This window comes from Suncus etruscus, chromosome 18 (genome assembly GCF_024139225.1).
Source record: "Suncus etruscus isolate mSunEtr1 chromosome 18, mSunEtr1.pri.cur, whole genome shotgun sequence".
Classification (NCBI taxonomy): domain Eukaryota; kingdom Metazoa; phylum Chordata; class Mammalia; order Eulipotyphla; family Soricidae; genus Suncus; species Suncus etruscus.
Window position 1 is genome coordinate 7,113,316 of NC_064865.1, and position 25,186 is coordinate 7,138,501.

Here is a 25,186-nt window from a genome sequence, read left to right on the forward strand (position 1 = left end):
ATAAATATCAATGTTAGGGATAGATGTGCCACTTCTGCAGCTAAATGAAAGATGGAAGAAGACTGATTTTAGTTTGAAAAGTGTGGTACTTGGTCAAGAGTGAGAAAAAAGAGTTTAAAGTCAAATTTGGAAGTTACATCTGCAACAAAGCGCTGATCAGGCCTGATTAGCGCTTTATCTGGCCAATGGGAAAAAGGTAGGGAGGGCTCATGTTTTAGGAACAAGAACCCCAGTTTTTGTATTCTGGGTATGCATTAGTGAGGACTCCTTTTTCTGTATATTAGGGTGTACCTGATTATCTACCACTTGATCTTGTAAGATTTGTGATCAATGGCAATTAAGGCCTCTCTGTTACTGATGTTCCCATCTCTGAGTGTCTAAAGAGGTGGGATATATCTCATCCCTCTCATTAAAACACTTGCACAAATCATGCATACTGTTTTTTTTCTAACCATAAATACCTGTCTGAAGACTCTCTGGGCATTTTCCTCCATAGTAGGGCTCTATGAACAAAGTCCTAGAGAGGTCCTCATGGGGGCTTTAGGAACCTAAATATTCATAACACTCCCTCTCAGAAACTGAGCTGCTTAGATCTGCCGTGTGCACCATGTTGAATGGTGCCAGGCTGACCATAACAGATAAACATTGGTCCAAGGAGATCTGTAATATTCTGCCTGTGCCAGAGGGGCACCTGCAATGACAGCTGAATGAAAAAGGGCAGTATATGGAGTTCGTGCAGAGACATCTGCAACATCTCCAAGACGCCTCTCCCCCTTGGCCCCGATGCAGCTACCCGGCTCTGAAAGCTCTGGGGTTCACTGCAGGAGAAATGAAGGTCCCTGACTGACATTAACACTGAAATGGCTCACATTTACCAGTTATTAGTAGGTGATCAACTAATTCTTCTGTTTTCCTAAGGGACTGGTCCCAATCAATGTAGTGGAGTCATGTAGATCCTTAGAATAAGCCTCTGAAATTGGGCTTCCCATCCTCATCCCCCCCCAACTCTTAACTCCCTCAAGTGCCTTCACATTTTCCACTGATTTCTGATTAATTCATGGCATTAAACTCAGTTTTAGAAAATTCCACAAAATCCGCAAGAGATTTTTATATTATTTTGAAAGAAGGGACTCCAGATTAACGAGAGCTCATGTTCTGTTTGTCATGCTGCGTAGTGCCGATTTACGTGAATTCCAATAAGCCAGCCTTGATTTAAATCTCATCTGCACCGAGGCTGGAGAGGGCAGGCTCCTTCCCTGGGGCTCATCACTCAAATGTGGACCTTGTCCTTCAAGCAGACTGCAGCTCAGCAGAGCAGACAGGCCTGTGTGCAGCTGCCTTCTTCCTTCTGCCTTTAGAAGGCTAGGGCTGTGCTCAATGCTCTTTAAGTGCTTCTCTCTTCTATTTCCCTGAAAATCTCCCTTCCCAGAGCCTGGAGCCTGGTGCTTGACTCGAGAGAAAAAACACACAGTGCAGAAGCTGGAGGATGTGAGAATAGAATAACAGTGCCCATTGTAAGCCCCGGTGGCCTCATGAAATGACCTTGTGACAATGTGACAAATGTCTTTGCCTCTATCTAAGGGACAGGTATTTGGACAATTTTAAATTAGTTTAGGTGAAGAAGAACAGGTCAGCAAGCACTTGTTTTAGACTTTCCAAGAAGGCAGTTTCATATCAACTGCTCCAGAGGAAGAGCTGGTAGTGATGTGAAGTTTCTTCTCTGGAATGTTCCCTGAAATGAATGAACCTGAGGGAAAGTCCACAGGAAAGAATTCTTCTTTCAGTCATACAGCAAATTTATCAGTGTGCATGTATTTATGAATATATGAATGCATGAATATGGGTGGGTAGATGTATATATATCTGTATATATATAAGCATATGCATTTGTATTATGTGTGTATCTGGGCATGTGTGTATGATGTATGCATGTGTGTAGATGCACTTGCCCATGTCAATGTGAAGCAAGCCACTTCAAGCTAGAAAACAGATCTTTGATCTTAAGAAGCCATATTATGGCATTTCATTCTCCAGAATCTAGGATCTAGAATATAGTGAGAAGAAAAGAAATTGAGTTGAGGAGGAAAAAGACAAATATGAAAGGACAGAAAAGGGGCCAAGGGGCCTCAGATGCCTTGGTGGGGTAAAGAAAGGACAGAACTAAATATCCAAGTCAGAGTCAACACAATGAAATAAGACCCAAATTTGAACACCAAACTTTAAAACAGGCCTGTTACGCTGGCAGCATGGGATGAAGCCTGGGAACATTGGTGGAGTGAGTTTGACACTGGAGACAGGCTGGACATTTAGACATTGTATATCTAAAACCCAACTGTAAATAACTGTGTAAATCACAACTCTTTAAATAAAAAACTGATAAAATATTATGGCAGGAATGGGTGGGGTGGGGAGACATTTCATTTTCCTATGACTCCTGGTCCTGCTTACTGCCAGATACGTTTGGTGCTATAATTTACTGCTGTCTGGAACACTGTGTAAAACAGGAATTCCTGGTACTCTGACCCAATATGTCTAGACAAGTCTCTTCTGCTGCTGGCATGCCATATTACATTGGAAAAATAAATACTATTTGGACTTGACAACAGAAATATATATGTCTATATCAGATCTTAAGGACTGCTGAAGAATTTGGTTAAGTTCTACTTGAACTTGTTTGGAGCCTATTCAGAGTTAAATGCTCTTCCAGCAGACTACTGGATTCCAGTTACCGAACTGGAAGGTCAATGAAGATTGAAGCGTGGTAGAAGACATCTCCAAAACCAGTCCCCCTAAAAGAAAGTATTGTTTAACCATAAATCATAGCAGAAATGCCAAATATAGCCCAAATTAAGATATGAATTAACACAGGGTCTCCTGAGACCAGAATTAATGTGTTCAAAGGCAAAGAAACTAAGAGCCCCATTTCTCCTCTTTGTTAAAATAAATGAACGGAGGCATTCCCAAATACTGTCAAATGAGAGTTAAATTACCTTCCCGCAGGAACCCCAGGAAGAAGTACAAATGGACTTTGAGATAAATCTTTACTAATCCTCAAACCCAAGTAAATCTTTGAAGTCTGTAATCCAAGGCAGCATTGCTCCTTAGGCTGAATGGATTTTGTTTTAAGACAAATTTGAGAGCAAGAAAATGGTAAAAACTACTTATATCAAACAATAACCTCAGGGCTGAAGGGACAGCATGGAGTTAGGGCATTTGCTTTGCATGCAGAAGGGTGGTGGTTCGAATCCTGGCATCCCATTATAGTCCCACTGAGTCTGCCAGGAGCGATTTCTGAGTGTAGAGCCAGGAGTAAACCCTGAGCGCTGCCAGATGTGAGCCAAAAACAAACAAAAAGCCAAAAAAAAAAAAAGCCAAAAAAACCCAATTACCTCAAACATTATCCCTCTCTATTGGAAGAACTATGGGAAATTAGGCTGTGGGCTGCATCTCAATGTCTAGGTCTTACATGTGTTTCTACATTTAGAGAGTGCCACTGAGGAACATATCTTTATTTTTTTTATTTTTTTTTATTTTATGGAGGTATGTTTTTTTTTATCTTTATTTAAACACCGTGATTACAAACATGATTATAGTTGTATGATTACAGTCATGTAAAGAGCACCCCCCTTCACCGGTGCAACATTCCCACCACCAATTTCCCAGATCTCCCTCCTCCCCACCCCCCTACACCTGTACTCGAGACAGGCTTTCTACTTCCCTCATTCATTCACATTGTTATGATAGTTTTCAGTGTAGTCATCTCTGCAACTGCACTCATCACTCTATGTGATGAGCTGCATGTCCTGAGCTGCACCTACCAGCCCTCATCTCTCTTGTCTCTGAGATACTGTTAAAAATGTCCTTCATTTTTCTTAAAGCCCATAGATGAGTGAAACCATTCTGCGTCTTTCTCTCTCCCTCTGACTTACTTCACTCAGCATAATAGATTCCATGTACATCCATGTATAGAAAAATTTCATGACTTCATCTCTCCTGATGGCTGCATAGTATTCCATTGTGTATATGTACCACAGTTTCTTCAGCCACTCATCTGTTGAAGGGCATCTTGGTTGTTTCCAGAGTCTGGCTATTGTAAATAGCGCTGCAATGAATATAGGAGTAAGGAATGGATTTTTGTATTGTATTTTTGTGTTCCTTGGGTATATTCCTAGGAGTGGTATAGCTGGATCGTATGGAAGCTCAATTTCCAGTTTGTGAAGGAATCTCCATATCGCTTTCCATAAAGGTTGTACTAGACAGCATTCCCACCAGCAGTGAAAAAGAGTTCCTTTCTCTCCACATCCCCGCCAGCACTGCTTGTTTTCCTTTTTTGTGATGTGTGCCAATCTCAGTGGCTTGAGGTGGTACCTCATAGTAGTTTTGATTTGCATCTCCCTGACGATTAGTGATGTTGAACATCTTTTCATATGCCTTTTGGCCATTTGTCTTTCTTCTTTTTCAAAGTGTCTGTTCATTTCTTCTCCCCATTTTTTGATGGGGTTAGTTGTTTTTTTCTTGTATAGTTCTGTCAGTACCTTGTAAATTTTGGATATTAGCCCTTTATCTGAGGAGTATTGGGTGAATAATTTCTCCCACTCAGTGGGTGGACTTTGTATTCTGGGCACTATTTCCTTTGAGATGCAGAAGCTTCTCAGCTTAATATAGTCCCATCTGTTTATCTCTGCTTCCACTTGCTTGGAAAGTGCTGTCTCCTCCTTAAAGATGCCTTTAGTCTCAATGTCCTGGAGTGTTTCACCTACATGTAGTTCTATATGTGAGGAATATATCTTAAGGGAAGGAAGTGCACAGAGGCACAAGCAACTTTGGAAGACTAATAGGGAAAGCTCAAGAGGACATTTGCACTGCTTGGTAATGGAAGTGATAGCAAGGATTTTTTTATTATGGGTGTTTTGAATTTTGCAAACAGGATCACAGGAGACCAGACCTATTCTACTCTGGGTGCCCGAGTTAGGATGAGTCTCAAGTCAGGTAGTGGTTGTTCCACTGAATCCTGCTAATTTTTCTACGGCTTAACATCATGATTCCTGAGTCAAACTGGAAATCCAGGAAAGTTTTGAAGTTTCTAAGTGTCATTTCTGCTGAAAACATCTAACAAAATGATCCTTCTACCTCCACGCACTGGGCTTTTTGATCATGGCTCATACTTTGGCTTTGGCTAAAGTCATTGTTATTCACACATTTAAAACTACCCACTGATAACGTTGAGTCAATAGAAACCAACACACTACTGTGGCTATAGAGAGTCTGGAAGGCCTGAAGTCTTTACAATGAAGCCTCAGAAAGCTTGAGTTCTCAGATAACCCTTTAGGAAAAAGAAAAATGACTTCTATACAAAGGGAATTCAAAAGACACATTCAAAAGACCTACATTAAAATAGAACCTTTAACATCTGAAAATAACTACTACATGTCTCTGCCACATTTTCTCACATGTTAAAACCACAGCATTATTTTTATTGCTGCATTTGTCAGCAGATGTGTTCCGAAGTGAGTGTTTTTTTTCAAATGATACTATAGATTTACAAGTATCGTTATGAGCTATTTCTACCTGTCACGGCCATTTAAAACCAGCTAGAGCCTTGTTAGAATACTTACTTCAATAATTGGATTTGATAGGGAAATTGAAAAGCCAAGTCCTAAAATCAGAAGTTAGCTTAGTAGCATTCACATTCTTTGTATCTCAATTATGACTAGTAGCAGAAATGTTGATCTCTTTTTATTAAAGTATATGTTTGTAAAGCACACTAAAATTGGAGTATAAAAATGCTATTAATTCTTTACACTCTTTCAGAAACTAGAAATCTGATCATTCATGCTAAGTACAGCATGTTAGAGATATTGTGAGGATACTAAGATTATTCTCTCTCAGACAGATTTAAAAAAAACTTGACAAAGTTTTAACCTATTTAACCAATTGACCAATTTAACCAATTGACTCTAACTACAAAAAGAATTGTATATAGCAACCAAGTGGGATTTCTTTCAGATATGTAAAGCTGTTGCAATATTCAAAATGCAATATCATGTCAATAGACTAAAAAAAAAAAGTTTGCATGATTGTTAATAGATGCAGAAAAGAATTCAACGCACTAATTTAAAAAATTTTTTAAAGTCAGTAATCTAGACTAGATAGGAATTTTCTCTAACTTATAAGCTCCACCTATAGTTCCCCACAGATGACATCTTTCTTAATTGTGACAAGCTCAATAGGATCAAATACAGGAAAGGATTCCCCTCTTATCATTCCTTTTAACATCATCCTCAAAGAACTCGATAATGCAATAGACAAGGAAAGGAAACAAAAGTCAATAGATTGGGATAAAAGACAAGAAACTCTTTGTTCATAGATTGCATGGTAATTTATATAGAAAATTTGAAAGAATCACAAACAACTAGAACTCCTGGATCCAAATATGAGATTATGTCATGTTGAAGGATACAAGTTTAATTTGTAAAAGTCAATTGCTACTCTATGTTTCAAAAATAAGCAAGCACAATTTGAAAGTCAAAGTGCAATACTACTATAGTATTACTCCCACTACCCTAAATAAATTACTTGAGTATAAGGCTAATGAATATTTCAAAGTTTTGAGTCATGCCCACAAAATAACCTTGTTTGAATGGGTCATCTCCATAAACTCAATCTTTTCTCAAATGATATTTAAACTGAGTTGTGAAAGATTATGGCTACACTGGCTCACACAGCCAAAAGCTGACCATTTAGGGAGGAGAGGGTGGGCCAATCCTCTACCCTGCCAAAGCCATGCTTGCTGCCTCCAGGATTGTCATTTATCCTATGGCTCTGCTCATCACTGATCCTCTATGATTCCCTGCAGTAACACCAAACTGACCACACTTCAGGTAACCTGGTTTTTGGATTGATACCACTAGGATGTTTTAGAGAAAGTGTGGGTACCCTACACCCTACTCCCATATCTTCCTCCTTCTGGGAATTCTGGCAATTGATAATGTGGTTCTAAAAGTCATATTATCAGTAATAATGCTTTGAATATCTGAACAACTTCATTTCTTTGGTGCTGTCATCCCTAAAGGAACACCCCAATTTAACAGAATAGACAGATAAAAAGAGCTTGCTTAACCTTCTGCCATTGTAATATGACTTCACTAGAGATACAATAATTTTCACAAATGTATTTGTTACTGTACTTTTTCCTTTCTCTTTTTTCTTCTCTTCTATTTTTTGTTTATTTTTCCAATTTACTTGTGTGGAAACAAATATATTATGATCAACTATGTCAACCATGTGATGCATTTTCTTTAAACAAATAAAAATATTTAAAAGTTTTACCTATGTAGATGAAGAAAATTACAGATACTGATGAATGGAATAACAGAACTACATGACAATATAGTTCATTTTAATAGGGAGAGAGAAAGCTAATATTGTCAAGAAAAAAATTTTTCTCAGCTTGATCTACAAAGTCAAAGTAATTAAATAATTGTCCCAGGAAGTACTTGTTGATAAATATATTTTCAAGTTTACTTGAAGAAAAAGAAAGAGACTCAAAAATAGCTGACACAATATGGAAGCAAAATAAAGTTGTGGGCTTATGCTACTTGAGTTGAAGATTTACTACAAAGCTACAGTGATCAAGACAGTGTCGTACTGGCAAAAATACAGACAAATATATCAAGCAACAGAATATAGGACCCAGAAATAGAATCCAATAAATATGGCTAGCTAATCTTGGACAAAGGAACAAAGGCAATATAATATATTAAAGATGCAGTATTGGGACAGTAGACATTTGTAAACAAAAATCAATGATTAAGTAAACCTAGACACAGGTCATAGAGCCTTCCCCAAATTCATTACTAAGAATAAATGAGTATGAATCCATGATATTAATATACAGTGAACCCTCAGGTACATATATTTTATGAAAGCAATCTGTCTGGAAAGTTTACACACCATATTTATTTTAACAGCATGATTTTCTAGAAAAGGCAACTCTGCAGACAGGAAAAAACCCAGCAGTTTCCAGGAGTGCAGGACTAAGCATAAAGAATCTTTAGGGCAGTGAAAATACTCTGTATTATATCACAGTGATGTTATATATGTTCTCATCCACTTGTCCAAATTTATAGAATATCAAAAGTAAACTATGTGATGTGAACTATGAACTTTTGATAGTTTAGACATATAGTGTCATCTTTGACTAATGATAACTATGTGAGCCATTAAAAGTGTGAGGTGATTAAGCAGAATATGTGTGTTTTATGCAAGATTTCTGTACCTTTTTCATAATTTTGTATACCCACAATCTTCTAGAAAATAAAGTAGCTACATTTTGGGGGGATGGGGACAGTGTTTGGACTAGGCCTGGTGCTGCTCAGGGGCTGTTCCTGGTGGTGAGCTCAGGAGTGACTCTTGATGCTGCTTGGGGGTCCCTATGGGGTTGGCCACAAGCAAGGCAACCATGTTAACTATCAAACTATTATTTTAGTCCCCCAATTTTTAATTGATTAGAATTAAAAGGGCTACACAGAAATGTATTTAAGTTATTTAAATCTCTCTCTAATTTTAATCTATTCAGTAGTTATGTCCAATCAGCATGCATATATAAAAAGCAAAATAAACCTAAAATATACAAAACACCCCATATTTTATTTTCAAATACATAATTCATAATATCTTCTACTCTATCACCAGGAGCAAACACAATATAAAAATCAGAATCCAACAAAAATGTTTAACGAAATTCAAAGGTCAACGCATCTTATGTTAAGAAAGGGCACAGTGATGTCAGGAATGACAAAGTAATCGCTGAGATGGGTCATATTCCCATGATCCTCCCAAAGCCTTTTCTCCTAATCACAACAAATACCAATAAACACTTGCAAAATGCTTGAATTCCTGGTAAAAGATAATAAATACAAATATTTATGAAGAAATTGATTTCCCCTAACAAAGGGGTAATGGCTAAACTATGAACACAATGTTCAAAAATGTCCTTTGAAACACAGACAATCACAATCTGAACAAGATAAAATGTTTGGAAAGAAATCTGGCAACAAGTACCAAGTCCCTTAAATATCCCCAATGCCAGTGACCTTTCTGACTATGTTCTTAGATTGAGAGCATAAAGTCAATAACTTATATAAAATGACAGATTTCAGCCTTTTGTTAGTATATTCATGCATGTTAGAAGCAATTCAAATCATTAGCAATAGGGAGATGATTAAACAAAAGATGCCCAAATGATAGAATAGGACTAGTAAAAGCCAGATCCAAAACTAACATGATATAATATATATTATTATATACACATGACATTCATGTGCATGTATGTATACATATATAATATGCATGACATGTATATGCAGATATGAGGCATAATAAAGGTGCCAGAAAATTAAACCTGAGTCTTACTATGAGGGTAAATTTCCAATTTTCTTTGTAGTTTATTGTAAATGAATTGCTTCTAAATTAAAAATAAGATGACCATGTGAAAACACTCATAACAAACCCCCAAATCCAATTCAGAACAATCGGGGTGTTCTGGGGGAGACTTTGCAACTGTCCTATGTATATATTCATCATATTCCTTTTTACTCTAAGATCACGAGGCATTCATTCTGCTTCCTGCAGGAAGAGGGTCCTACTCAACCAGGTGATTGATACATACACACATGTCAACCTACCAGGACACAGCAGCTTCTACTTAACATCCACCCTACCCTGGTGTAATAACAGGAATGATATTGTACTACCACAGACAATATTATTTGTTATCAATGGAAGCTGGAACACTTTCTTCAAAGATGGGGGAGGTAAGATATTAATATTAAGGTGACCACTTAACAGCAGGAAGCATGAAGGGAAGTCCACGGAGAGAGAACATGCCACTATTACATATTTTAATGTCATTTTTAGCAGGTTTAATGGAAGGTTGAAAAATATGAGCTGATGCGCTGACTTTTTATTTAGAAAAAAACACTGTTGATAATGTGTCTTCTGAAATGCTGGAAGGAGCTTTCAACTACCTTTCAGTTATGTTTTCAGTACTGTCCAGGGCCACCTCTGGAAGTCCAGAGGAATTGGCTGTATATCTAACATGTGGAAGTGCTGGTCCCATGGGCTCATTCATCTGGCACAGGGTGGTCAAAGTGCTGCCCCTGGGGTCATACCCTATGAGAGCACCAGTCAAGTAGGGACTAACCAGGCCACAGAATGAAAGGCAATTCCTATCTTTCCTGGGAAATATACTTGGTTCATAGGTGGTCAGAGTTTTAAGCTATTACTGATCAACCCACTGTTTCAATGGCTTAAAGAGAATCATGTTATTAAGGGTGGGAATACCTAGGAACCACCAAATCCAGAACTTAAAGAAACATTAATAGGCCAAAGATAGTACAGCACTAATGGCCAAAGAAGAAATTTCAATGACTAGGTATGGCTCCTTGCTTAAAAGTCTGGTACAGTAATAAAAATAATCTTTGAGTTTATTGGTTCCTTCTTTGTGGCATTTCACTGAGAATCTTGTTTCACAGAGATTCACCAGAGTTGCAGTTGAAACTTCTGGCCCACCCCAAAGAAGATGTCATAAAAGTAATTTCTTTCCTTTGGCTCAATTGAATAGTTGAGAAAAGAACTCTGTCCTTTCCCCTCTAATCTGCAGACAAAGTCTGTCTTGATGTTTCTCACACTGCCCTTGATCCAGAAGTATAATTCACAACTAGTTATTTCTCTCCTTGCTTCCCTCATAGGCTACTTTCAGGGATTCTTCTAGTCTCACAAGAGATAGCAAAGTAGTCTCTTCCCTTCTTTGGGTTGGGGCAGACATAAAGCCACTGCATAAAATCAGCAAAGGATGTAGTATCCAGAGAGTGTGAGAATGAATGACTTTTTAAAATGGAATTTTCTGGGCCAAATATTCTGTTTCTCCTAATAGCATTGTGTCTACATTTCACTTGTGAACCCACAAATATAATAACCTACATGTTTGCTTCTTAAGATGCACTAAAATGACACCATTTTCAGACCTCAGTCATCCTTCCCCTGTCCATGGATGGAAGGAAGGACTTGACATTTTCAAGAGCATGACAACCGGCCCACTTGGACACCAGCATCCAATCAGGATCCAGTCTCTAACTCTGGGAGGCTCTTCCTTACCTGATATCAGTACAGGCTATGCAGGTGATGGCACGGCTGTTGGTGGTGATCAGGTTCAAGGCTACTGACGTTTCCTTGTCAGAGGTTGGGTGTGCTCCACATTTAAAGAAGAATTCCTGCAAGACACAGATGCACTGTCAAAGACCTGGTCTCCCACTGGGCATTCCTGACTCTGTAAGTGCTTCTGCAGTGAATGAGCTCTATGGGCAGGAGACATCTATCCTTAGCTCCTAGCTTAGACTTAGAAAAGCTGTCAGCACTTAATCTTTGGAGGGATATAGATGTCCCATGCCAAACTAGCCAATAGCTGCCTTTTCAAAAAGATCCCAGAACCTGGACAAGTCTACCTTCTGTTTCCTCTTTGACTCAAGATGCCAAGGAAGTAGGATGAGGCCCTCTGTAGAAGATGCCAGATGGTGATCTCAGCTGAGTCACACAGCTCAGAGGTCAGAGAGAAGCTATAGGGAAGAAAGTAGCTAGCAAAGGCATATTTGGACCAGGGTCAGTTACCCAGAGGTGAGGCAGGAAAGCACCCAGCACTGAAAAGGATGATGCCAGATTTGTCAACAGCCCTCGGCATCAAGATGGTGGTGCCGAATGTAGGTTTGAGGGACCCTCATGTAGAAAAGTGTGCAGTGTGCACAGACCTTAGACTCCATCAGGGATGACTCTTCAGCCTGAATGAGCACCCTGGACTCCCAGAACCTCACCTCCTCAGCACCTGAGCATTTTCATGGAGGTTCAGCAGCTTCCATGTCAAGCATCTGGAATGCTCTAAAGGCAGACCCCTTTCCACTATTCTTCCCTGAGCCTTTCTGCCACACTCCTAGCTCTTAGCTGAAATATTATTGTTATGAATGACAATACTAATCCCTTGAAGCCCATTTACTTGTTTCTACACTCCTAATATCATCCATGTACCAAAGTGTTGTCCAAAAATTGCTCCCAGACACAGGGTCCTGACAACTCCCTTGATGAAGTCAATCACAGAAAGGAGAAGAGAAGAAGTTATAAAACAACAACAATAATAGCAGCAGCAGCAGCAAACTAGGGGGTCTGTTTTGTTCCAATCCTGGCAAGAGCAATAGCAAAAGATTTGGCTTCAAGGTCATTCCTGTCTGATGAAGGAAAGAGACTCAACTTTTACTTTTTAAATTGCTTACAAACCAGAAAAGGGCTCTTCACCAACATTGGAATAAAACACAAACCATGATTCTTGCTCACACTGTAAAATTGGGAGAAAGTGCGTGGCCCTGAGGAAAAGGGGGTAAATTGGCTTAGAGGTGCTCTTGGAAGACAGGGATGACCTCCACACTCCTAATACACCACTGTGTCATTACTCCAGAACAGCTGAGCTGGCTGGATCATGAAGATGCTGTTTCAGACATAGATAAATCACTGCAGAACATTTCTAGTATTTTTTCTTAGCTTGCAGAAAAGTGGATGTTGAGCTCTGTGGTAATAAACTGTCCTCACACCAGTTGATACAGTCAGAAAAAATACCTGGTTCCCTTTGTCCTGTGGAAGAGGAGCACCTACAGATGGTAGAGAAAGAGAGCCCAAATATTCAGAAAGTTCCAGAGATCCAAGTATGGCAATACAACTGCACTATTTACATCAACCTGTGTATATGACCTAAGTTTGTGTCACTAGAGAGTTCCAGGGCTTTCTTTACTGATGTTTGGGAGGCTCTTCCATGGTGTTAGAACTGTTGGCCAGAAGGGTGCAGGGCAGAGACTTGACTGAGTTTACACAGAGCAGATTTGCAGTCTGATTGCAGTCACACAGCCCAGCCTTGTAAGGGACTTCAGAAGGTATGAGACTCCTGGACCAGAGGCAAAGGATGGTGGAAACATTACTGAAGCCATGTGGATGGGCAGGCAGCCCCTGGGCAGCCAGGTCATGCTCATTTCCCTACCCTGCATCTGCCACAAGGTCAGCCCCTTTCATCTGCATCATATTCTCAGATCTAAAATCACAGTAAACTACAGGATTAAAATCTTTGTGACTGTTTGTGACTGTTTCTGCCCATTTCCCAAATGATAATGAAGTGTTTCCCATTTTTTATTATAAAATAGTAATGGGGAAAGTGCACAGTGGATTCGGAGCTTGCATACAGCTAAACCAGGTTTAATTTATGTCATTCATAGGGTCCTCTGAGCCTTGCCAAGAGTACTCCTTGAGCATGGAGTCAGAAGGAATTCCAGAGTACTGCAGAGCATAGGTTCGCAAACAAGCAAACAATAATAAAAGATAAAGAATCTAAACCAATACTCAAAAGGTATGGTTGGCAGTAATAATATAGCCCTGTGAAGTTCTCTCTGTTTTGCTCCTGATGAGTTCAGCATAGAAGAGCCCAGGGCCAACATGGCTGGACTCTTTGACCTTGCTGATTTTTCAACACCATCTCTGTGCACTAGTCTTGGAGCCTTCTTTCCATCCAGTTCAGTCTTGTATCACCATTCACTAGTCATTCACACTTCTCAGCCTTTCTTGAAACTGTCTCCTCCCCCTGCTAGCTCCCACAATACTCTGTCCCTGAATTTCCATTCAAGACATGACTCTCACCAAAGAAGTACAGGGAATAAGCATGGAAGCCAGTGTTAAAAGAATGAAAGGTCAGCTCCACAGTGGATGTGAAGACTGAGGAGAAAGACACTGACTAGAAAAATCCTCACACATGGGGCCGGGCGGTGGCGCTAGAGGTAAGGTGCCTGCCTTGCCTGCGCTAGCCTTGAACGGACCGCGGTTCGATCCCCCGGCGTCCCATATGGTCCCCCAAGCCAGGAGCAACTTCTGAGCACATAGCCAGGAGGAACCCCTGAGCGTTACCGGGTGTGGCCCAAAAACAAAAAAAAGAAAAAAAAAATCCTCAAAGTCCTGTGCCCTGAATTTCCATGTAAGCAGCTCCTGGCCACTCCCTGTAAGGTTTACATGACTGTGACTAAACTTCAGGGAGCTAAGTCCCCAAAGACTAATGGACTTTACATAAAGCTTTATCCAACTTCCAGATGTGACCCATAGTTTCTGTAGCTATGGGTGACAGATACCAGACTCCAAATATAAGAGGGAGTAAACATGAGAATCATGGTAAAATTTAGTCCCTTTTAGTATTTCTGAGAGGAGAATTACTTCTTCATGGCAAAATTAATGGGGTGCAAGGCCCTCTCAGTGGGTTGGTGTTGGTTTGCACTAAGTTGGTTCAGGGTTGAAAGGAACAGTTGCTCAGAACATCTGGTCTATCTAGAGAACCGAATAGGAGTACAGGAACAGAGGGTCATCAAGAAATACTATCCCAAGACAGGAAGTCAGCCTGCAGTGACAACCATATAAGTGGCTCGCTTCTTAAAGAAATGGGAAAGAAGGCACAGTTGGACTGTTAGGTGAAGCTGGGCTGATGGAGGAAATAAAGCCAGAGCTACAGGAACAGCTTCCTCCTGCCTGCTCTCTGTCCTCTAGGGAGTCTCTCCACCCAGGCTCTTTGGGCAAAGCTGGCAGAACTGCAGGCTGGAGCCTACCAGGGCCAGTGGGGAATGCCTAGCAGAGAGCAACTGGACCTGGGCTGGGAGGTCTAGATGAGGCCCATCAACCCCATCACTACAACTTTCATGTAGTGCTGAAGGAGCAGGTCTGACTCAGGCAAGAAGCTGAATGCAGCTTCTCCTCTGATGCTAAAGCCTTACAGACTGGGACTGAGGATGTCCAGACTGGGGGTATCCAATCCTTCAGCTGGCCAGGGTCAACTTGGACCAAGGATGTTCCCACCAGCAGATGATCTGGGGAAAAGGGTTCCAGGCTGATGACCAGAGGGCCTTTATTCCCTTCCAAAAATGTTTATAAAGGACAAGAGGGACTAGGATATCTACAGGGTAACAGGACTATAGAAAAAGAATAGCCTGGGAGTAGGTTGAGGCACCAAGAAGATAAGCATGAACACTGGGGCTTAGAAATGCTTTGGGAATAACACAGTGTTGATAAGTAATTTCTCCTTTAATCAGAGCTGTCTATTAGGAAGGAAGGACAGCCCAGATTCAAGTCTGGTTAGGAGTCATTAATGTTGGCAAATGGTGCCTCTCTTTATGCTGTTCTTTCCTATCTCTGGTGTGGTGGTGTCTCCAAAGCTTTCATCCTCAAGGAGAATCTCCAAACAATTGCTCTTTGGATCCTCCATTACAAATAACTCTACAGGGGTTCCATCTGCCAGGTGGTTTGGGAACAGTATCACAGAGGGCATCCAACACAGGACCCCAACTGTTCTCTGTAGCTTTGGCTTCCCAAGTGGAAGGTTTCTGCTGCTCGCTCTCCCACAGCCTGTCTGCTCCAACCAGTGGAACGGCAGTCAGACACCACATTAGCTGATTCTGTGTATATCCAAAGCTCTGCAGCTTCAGTTCCTGGGGAAATAAAGACGTTCAAATGTTTTGTGGTTCACACAGAGCTGCCTTTTGTAAAATCCCACTGCCATCCTCTGCTCAGGTTTGCTAGTCTGACCTCAGGAGATCATACATGAACTGGGGGTTGGTAAAACCTTATGACACAAAACCAAAACCAAAACAACAACCCCCACTCCAAACCAAACAATAAAAATAGGAGGAGACCAGGCCTGCTTCTGGAAATTTACAGACTCCCCATGCATCCATAGGCATGGTGCTCTCCTGCCCATCCCCCGCGCAATCTCTAGGGCTTGGCAATTATCGCACGTTTAATTCTAAATGTGCAGAAATGGACCCTGCTCAATGATGTTGAATAAGGAAAAACCAAACACAGCTCTGTCATCCTTTTCTTAATGGTGCAGTTCTTCCCCAGCCCCAGCTCAATGATCAGACTCCCAGGTGAATGAGGAGCTTATTCTGGGGCTTACTGGGGGCGGGGTTCCCCAATCTCATCTCTCCCTGCTATAAAGACTGCTCATTTTCTCACAGGATCACTCTTGATATGGTCCCTGCATCTTATTACTGGTCTCCCCATAGTACAGCCTTCTTTCCCCTTCCTCCTCACTCATTCATTTCACTATGAACCCCTAGAGAGTCTAAACCATCATGGATGCCTGTCAGCTTCCCCACTCCAATTCTGGGTTTTGGATGTGAGTTATGTTGCACTGCCTCTTTGATTGCTGGTTTCTGTTCTGTGCCTGGAACCTTGCAAGTCCCGGCTCAGTGGGGCTGAGGCACATAGTAAACATAGCTCATTCATGTCTGGTCTGGGCAGAGAGAGGAGGAGAAATGCCCTTTTGAATAACAGTAATGCACAAGAGTGCTGGTGACCAGCAAAGAGAAATACTGAACAATAAAAATAGCTAGTTCTCAAACTTTTTAAAAATGATTTTAGACTTGGACTCTAAACTTTATTCGAAAGTCTTTGTTTGTTCTTTAAGCAAACGACAAAGCTGCTTTTTATCTTGTTTATTTTATTTTAATTGTAAACAGACACACAGCCATAAACACTCTACTCAGGAACAAAATGGGCAACAAGTGAATGCCTGGGATATTTTAACACTTCTCTCACTCACCAGATCTATTTTATTTCATTCGGAAGGAAGAAAGGAGTAGAATACATACATTTATCTATAAGCAATACATAGATAGCCAGGAAAAAGCCAAGGTGAATAAAGGGAGGAAGAAAATACTAACCAGAGTGCCTTTGTTATTAGACTGTTTTGGAAGCAATATATTCATGGCAAACTGAGGTGAGTTACAGAAAGATTTTTCTGCTACTCTCTATGCACATGTATGGAATTGCCTCATATTAGCATGACCACCACCCCCCCCCCCATGGTAAGTGTATCACAACCACTCTATATGTCTCGTTCACACAAGGTGAGGAATACTCTAAGTAGGGGTCTCAAACTCAATTTACCTGGGGGCCGCAGGAGGCAACGTCAGGGTGATCCTTGAGTGCAAAGTCAGTAGTAAGCCTTGAACATTGGGGGGTGTGACCCAAACAACTAAAACAAAACAAAACAAAACAAAAACGATTCCTCTAGGGCAGAACCACAAAATGTCGTATGGAGGGCCGTTTGCGGGCCGCGGGCCGCAAGTTTGAGACCCCTGGTTTGAATAAATGATAATATAATCATCATTAGAGCAACCAACCACCACTAAAAATATTTCCATAGCCTTATCCCGTTTGCTAGAAAAAATATAGTATCATACAGTTGGAGTTACACAATAGGGCTTCTCAGATTTCTTTTATTTAGTAATAAGATTTCTCCCTGTTTTTTTTTTATGTTTTAGGACTGTACTTATTTTCATTCTTTATTGATTTTATATATTTTACATTATTTAAATACCATGATTTATAAGTTGATCATAATGCAGTTGGTTGGGGCATTCAACATCAGTCTCACCACCTGTGTTATCTTCCTTCCACCATTGTCCCCAGTTTCCATTCATTCCCTGGGCAGGCACAAAGTAACTTGATATTGCTTGTTACAACAAAATAGCTAGTAGATTTATCAAAAAATACGTCAGTAAAAAAAGAGAACTTGTGAAAATTGTTCTATCACACAATGGGGTCATTAAGTCACTGGATGAGGGTTTGCTGAACTGTTGATTGCTAGTTGAGCCTTCAGTGTTTTAGCTCACTGAGCTTAGTTGGCTTCTAGGATACTTTCACTCCTAATTTTCTGTGCTCCTACTGGGCTGTCAGGATTGCAGAAGTTGAAGGTGGCAGTCACAGATGAGGACCAGAGTTTTCAGCTTGACAACTGGTCCCTGTGACTTATCAGCTTGGCATCTTACTAGTCATGAGACAGTGAAATGGGCCATTATATGGTTTGCATGGCAATGGCTGCTTGCTAGGATTGGGGATTGAATGCCTTACCATGGGCACCCCAAAGTTTTCAACCCCAAAACCAGCATCCATGTGAGTTTTAATGGCTTGACTTCTCTACTGAGATTATTGGTGAAGCTTGTGTTGTATATAAGGTGGTGACTGGGATATAGGTGTTGCTCCTGGGGCTTCTGGCAGTTCCACTGGGGGAGGCTAGGGAAGTCTCTGAGAGGACGTAGAGTTCTCAACCCCCAAACTGGTGTACTCAGGATTTTCGTCAACTTGGCATCTCTGCAGAGATTAGTCACTTCCTTTTAGCATTTGACTGATTCTTCACTTGCTATCTACTAAACTTTATTTTTATAGTAGCTGAATAGTGGTTTCTTACAAATGTTGGCAGCTATGAGTGCGGATTTTATTAACATTCACATCTAGATCTTTACATTGGACATAAGTTTCCAAATCCTTTAGATAAGTACCAAGGAACATAGTTTTTGGATCATAGGGCGAGAAATTTGAGTTTTGTAAGAAGTCACAGAATTATTTTCCAGCATGGACCTACCATTTGCACTTGCATAAACCATGATTGCATTCCTGTTACTCCAAGTTCATGCCAAAGTTGGGTGCTCTTAGTGCTCTGGGTTTAGGTCATTCTAAAAGGTCTGCAGTAGTAAGTTGTTTTAATTTGTATTCCTGCTATGATGATCTTTTCATGTGCCAATTTCCCAGTCACACATTGTCTTTGGTGAGGTATGTATTAAATAGCTTGGTTTACTTTTATTAAGACTATTTTCTTTGCAAAAGCTTTAAAAGTTCTTTGTACATGCACAGCTGTGTGACAACTCCAATTTTGAAAAATATTGTCATCCCTGTAGGAACACACCAATTTAGATACCAATGTGTATGTGAAGACACCTAATGTTCAGAAGCAAAAGAAGTAACAGAATGATCAACTAGCAACAAGAGCTTAATAAATCTAATAAAAGCTTAATGTCCTCATTGTGAGATACAATAATTTTCACTAATTTTCTTGTTGCTGTAATCATATTCTCCAGTTTCTTTCCTTCCTTCCTTTTCTTTTTTTAATAAATTTGCTCCCATATACTTGGAAGTAAATGTATTATGACCAACTATGCCAACTATGATTACTGGTCTTTAAATAATTTATATTAAAACAAAGAAAAATTGACAAAGTATTAGCTCATAAAATATTTTTTTACTATTATGCACAATATTTTGTACTTTTTGCTAATATTTTCTATTTTCTTGCCTTCTTCTTCTTCTTTTTTTTTTTTTTTTTTTTTTTTTTTTTGGTTTTTGGGCCATGCCCGACAATGCTCAGGGGTTACTCCTGGCTGTCTTCTCAGAAATAGCTCCTGGCAGGCACAGGGACCATATGGGACACCGGGATTCGAATCAACCAACTTTGGTCCTGGATCGGCTGCTTGCAAGGCAAACGCCACTGTGCTATCTCTCTGGGCCCATTTTCTTGCCTTCTTATAATCTTTAAATTTGTCCTTTGCAAAGTATATTTATTTAAATTAAGCATAGCATGCCAATTAAAATATTTTATCTCATTTTATGTAAAACGTCATTTCTAAAATGACATCCCAAATCATCGAGTTTTCCTTCAATATTAACTTCTAGGGGATTCATAACTTTATTAAATGTTGGCCTTGATACATTTTGTGTTAATGATTGTAATGAGTAAAAGGTGTGTGCAAGGCTCATTTTCTGGATTTGTAGATGTATAGCTATTTCAATACCATTTGTGAAAAGACTATTATGTCATCATATTGCCTTTGCTCCTTTGACCAAATATGCTTTTAATATATAAAAGTCAGTTATTTCCTCCAGATACTCACAATGAATAAGTGGAATTTAAAATCGACCAAGATTAGTTGACTATCTTTCTGTACTTCTTCAGTTCCGTTGGTTTGCCTGTCTTTTCTTTCATACTTTCTGTATTATATGGATTCATACAAAGTCTATAAGAATCAGTGGAACAACTTTGTTCTTCTCAGTAGGTATGCTGCTCATCTGATTCTTTATGTAACCAGGGGTCCTCAAACTTTATAAACAGGGGGCCAGTTCACTGTTCCTCAGACCACTGGAGGGTCTGACTATAGTAAAACCAAAACTTACGAACGAATTCTTATGCACACTGCATATATCTTATTTTGCAATGAAGAAACAAAACATATACAAATACAATATGTGGCCTGAGGGCCATAGTTTGAGGACCACTGATTGTAAACTATAGAAGCAGCTTGCTAACAGGCATAAAGTAATTCTCTTAGAGTTGATTATGACGGGTTTGAATCTATGGATCACACTGAGAAAAGTTAAAATTTCAATAGCATTGAATCTACTCATAAACATGAACGGTATTACCATTTAATTAGGATTACTTTAATTTCACATATCAGAGATTTTTAGTTTCTTCATATTGAACTTGAGCATTATCTTGTTAGATTTTTATCTATAGTTTTCATTTGAGGGGGTGCTAAAGTAAGTTTTTAATTTTAAATTCCACTTATTCATTGTGGGTATCTGGGGAAATAACTGACTTTTATTATTAAAAGCATATTTGGCAACTTTGATATAATCACATTATTTTTAAGATTATTTTTGTTTCTGCTGATTCTTTTGGATATATTGTGTTGCAGGCTAGAAGAGTCAGGCAGTCCTGAGAGGGGCTTTAAGGTACCTCGGAAGGAATATGGGAGCATAGAAGCGGGCAAGTGGGTACTCAAAAACCAGACACACTCACAGGCAGTTGGAACTGAGTCCATCTACTCAAGATTTTCATTCATATTTAATTAGAAAATTATCAATAGCAGGCTCTTATGGTATGTTAAGCATTACATAGATTATAGCCACAGAGTTAAACACGGTGAATCAACACTGGTACAAAACTGCCATCTGTACATTCTAAACATTTCAGTATTTTCCATAAATTCTTTATTCTATAGTCATTGGTTTCACTACCCTAAGCAGAAAACATAAAAATCATTCTTTCCCATTAATCATATCTTCACTGGTATCCCATTAAGATTTACTACTAATCATTAGAATCATCTATTGAAACTTAACTAAGGTTGCTACAAAATGACCTAAAAGACCAAAACATTCTTGTGGTCTTAAGTCCATTGATTAGTGGCTGATTATTGTGTGAATACTTTCAGCATGGGACAGACAGGATGTGATTCAGTGTTTTTTAACTATAGGAGGCAAGTGCAGTAAATTTTCCATGGAAACCATGCACTTCTTAAACTAAATGTTCTCATAATGTACATATTATTGAGTAACTAGCCAAATGATATTATTGTAAATTCTTCCAGGCCAAATCATATTATAGTAAACCCAGGATGATGTTGGAAGAGGAATGGTAAAATAAGAAACCCTAGTCCTGAGGTCAGAGACTCAGCTCACTAGGCTGGAATGAGTACTTTGTATGCAAGAGATATGTGTCCAATCCCTGATACTTCATATCAATCCTGGGGCATAATCTCAGGCAACAAGATGGGAGTAGCTCCTGAGCACTGTTGGATAGGGCTAAAAAATCCTCCCTCCTGATGCATCCTCCAAGAAAAAAGAAATCATTCTCGTATGAGGAAGCTTGATCTTATCAGGAAAACTTCTAATTTCTCAATATTAAATGTGGCCCTGACTTCATATTTTTCCCAGCTCTGTATAACCAATAACACATGCAGAATAAAAATCTCAGCCTGTTATCATATGGGTACATATATGCATATTTAATAAACATACATTTCACATAGATCAGTTACTGTGAGTATCCTTCAAAGTAAGTTAACTAAGAGAAAGATACCAAGCCTTTTGAGTCATGCGAATGGCATTAAAATAACATAGCTGGGCTGAAGTGAAGGTACGTACAGCAGGCAGGGTGTTTGCCCTGCACACAGCTCATCTGGGTTTGATTTCCAATGTCTCATATGGTCCCCAGCACTACCTGGAGTAATTCCTGACTGCAGAGACAGGAATAACCTCTGAGCACCCATAAGCACTGCTGAGGTGCTCCTTCCTCAAAACAACAACAAACAAAAATAGAGAAAAATAATATAGTTATCCATTTTTTGAGAAATGTATGCTGAGTTTGAGAAGCAAAGATAAAAGACAGTTTAGGAATGTGTGAAAACAAAAAAATAAACAAACACATTAAAGACCTAGGAGAAAATACAAATGGCTCTTCCTCTTAAAACAGACTTAATATGATAAAATATGAAAATAGCTTCAAAAAAAGTACTTATGTGTTTAGCTGGAGCATGACAGGGTTTCCCCATAGACTCCTCAGGGACTGGACTGTGGAGTCCACTAGACATCAGTGAGAACGAGGCTCCTCTTGAGGGCTGGCAACTGCAGAAAAGGTCAGTGATTTCATGGGAAGAATTCACTTTCTCATCTAAAGAACATCCTTGAAGGAATAAAACTAGAATATAAAGGGTTCAGTCAAGTCTAGAAATAATTTCAGAATATAATTTATGATGTTTAAAATTCAGTTAACAGACAAATAGGAAGCATGTACTACTTTAAAACCCGAGGCAAACTAAACCTACTAACAACATGAAAATCATGTGTGAGAAGATCAGAGCCACTAATTTAAGAATGATAATATCAATATGATGATCATAAACAAAGAGAATAAGAATCAAAGGAAACAACATTAAAGGGCTGTGAATGAAAGCATGAGCATTTGCAAGCTACCCAAATAAATCCAAATCAAAGAGCAGGATAAAATAATGCCCTAGTTTTCATGGGGCCAGAGTGCTTGCCTTGCCTTGTACGCAGCTCATCTGGGTTCGATTTCTGGTATCCCATATGGTTCCCGAGTATTGTCAGGAGTGATTCCTGAGTGTAAAGTCAGAAAGCAAATCCAGAGCACTGCTGAATGCAACCCCCACTACCAAAACAAACAAACAAACAAACAAACAGAAAACAACAACAAAAACACAAGAAATGAATGCCCTAGCTTTTATGAAAGTGTTAACACGTTCAATTTAAAATACCAATGGAGCTACTAGAAAAAAACTATATACTGATTTGGTCATGAATAATGATGCAAAAGTTCAAAATAAGTTTTTGACAAATTAAATCCAACTTTGTACTAAAACATAAGTATAACCCAAACATTTGTTTATTCATTGATTGGATTTACTTGTTGAGGTCATCTTTGTGGAAAATATTATCTATTTGCCACGGATACATTTCTGGTATAATCATTCTATTGTGAGGAAAACATCAATACATGAATATGTAATCTGACTCCAGGCAAGGGCTAAAAGAATGAAATTTAAAAAAGTATTTCAAAGAATATGAATGTCTCAACATGAACAAATGTATTTGGTTAATCGATGCTGCTTCATGTTTAAAGCTGATGTATGTGATAATAACCATGGTAAACCCAGCCACTTGATCACATTTAAAAGCTACTTCTAATAAACAATTGTAAAAAGAAAACCCAACTATGTAAACATGGTACATAAAGGTCAGAAACTTGATAGAGCCAGTTGTCAAAAACATGACTAGGTGTAGCAGGTCAGCCCCTGAAGAGGTTGACTGATGGAGGGATGGAGAATGAGGCCCTTTTCTTCCAGCTCGGAGCACACGTCTGCCACCCTGTCTAGCCCACGGTTCTGAGGTGAAACGGCGGGTAAACAGCTCGCAGACAATCAGGCTCGTGGAAATATTTGCTTTATTCGGATGGACAAAACTGAAGTCCAAAGACTCAGATTCAGTTCCAGCCAGCAAAAAGCCCTCGCCTTCCACAGACCCTTGCTCTTATAGTCCAGAGTCAGGTCCCACCCAATGGTGGGATCAGATACCAACCAATGGTGGAAGCAGAATCAGGTTCTACCCTAGGGTGGGGGCAGAATGCCAGGTCACACCCTAGGGTAGGGCACAATCACCTAATCAGATTAGGGTGAGCAACATAGTAATCCCCCAAAATATTTACATACACAATTCCCCCTTTTGTTTTTAGTAAACAAACAATATTGTCTACAATTATTAAAAGAAAAATTAGTCACTAATAAAAGAGCGGCTGTTTGCATAAGCGCATCACAGGAAAATGTAAAGAAAAACTTCTAACCTAAGCACAGGGTGTCTAAAACCAGAAACATGTATCAAGGAATCAACTACAAGCTCCTGACAAGATAAATCTAAGACGTACATAGATCTTTCGAAGAGACACCAGAAAGGTTGTGTAGCAGGCAAGGAGAAGCACCTTTTCTTTATTTGTTGTTGTTGTTGTTGGTTTTTGGGTCACACCTGGCAGTGCTCAGGAGTTACTCCTGACTCCACGTTCAGAAATCGCTCCTGGCAGATACCGGCATTTGAACCAATGACCTTCTGCATGAAAGGCCAACGCCTCACCTCCATGCTATATCTCCAGCTCCATTTTCATTCAAGTTCAGGTAGACCAGAAAGCCCATCTTTGAGGGCATTGAACTAGGCCTTTATTTCAGAAGAAGAGGCTCATACACCCTCTGCACAGTGGGGAGCCACTGCAATGATGATCAATAGGTATCTGAACTTAGTCCAAGTTCTTAATCCTGTCTGAAGTCCATAAGATGTCTGAAATTGATGTCGACTATTTATAGATGGGAGCTTAAGTCACAAACCAAAACAAAATGTTTAAGGCAGAGACCCTCCCTGTGTAAATAAACAACTTGAGGGCCCATCCAAAATGGATGGAACCTTCTATAAACCTAGTATTTTGCCTATGATGCGCCCAGCAAAAAACCCTGAGAACAGACAAAAATATCATTTAGGAAATTATAGACAATAATATCTAACTCACAAACCTAAAGTCAAGAAAGCAAAACATTAATGTAATACAACATCGATTCCTAATATTAAAAACTAAAATAGAAAAACATTAATTACGATAGTCAAAAGAAGTGTAGTACCAAACATAACTTCAAAGGATTACAGTTATAGGAAAAACAACAGATGTAATTTCTACAGAGTTCAATACCAATCTGTAAATATGAGGGGTCTGGAACTCCAAAAAGACCGGCAGAAGACACTTGATGGGTCTGGAAAAGTGGGTTGAAGCCTTGTACAGGAGATAACATCAAGCTGAATGAAGAAGGAAGGCCAGTACAGTCATCCATGTGTTGGGGCATCCCCAAGCGTTACATCATTACATCATAAGTTGGTTGGGCTTCTGTATTTCCTTTGGGATCGGTGCAATCTTGGGGTAGCCATTGTAGAAACGGTCAACAATAGCATT

The 25,186-nt window shown here is 39.5% G+C and overlaps 1 protein-coding gene across 1 annotated transcript in view; it reads right to left on the reverse strand.

Moving 5' to 3' along the window:
* The window catches only part of PRKN (parkin RBR E3 ubiquitin protein ligase), a 1,108,857-nt gene that overhangs the window by 424,043 nt on the left and 659,628 nt on the right, over nucleotides 1-25,186 (reverse strand). Inside the window, exon 6 of the mRNA XM_049765509.1 lies at nucleotides 11,158-11,273. Within this exon, the coding sequence (XP_049621466.1) occupies nucleotides 11,158-11,273 (116 nt within the window). The remainder of the gene's footprint in view (nucleotides 1-11,157; nucleotides 11,274-25,186) is intronic.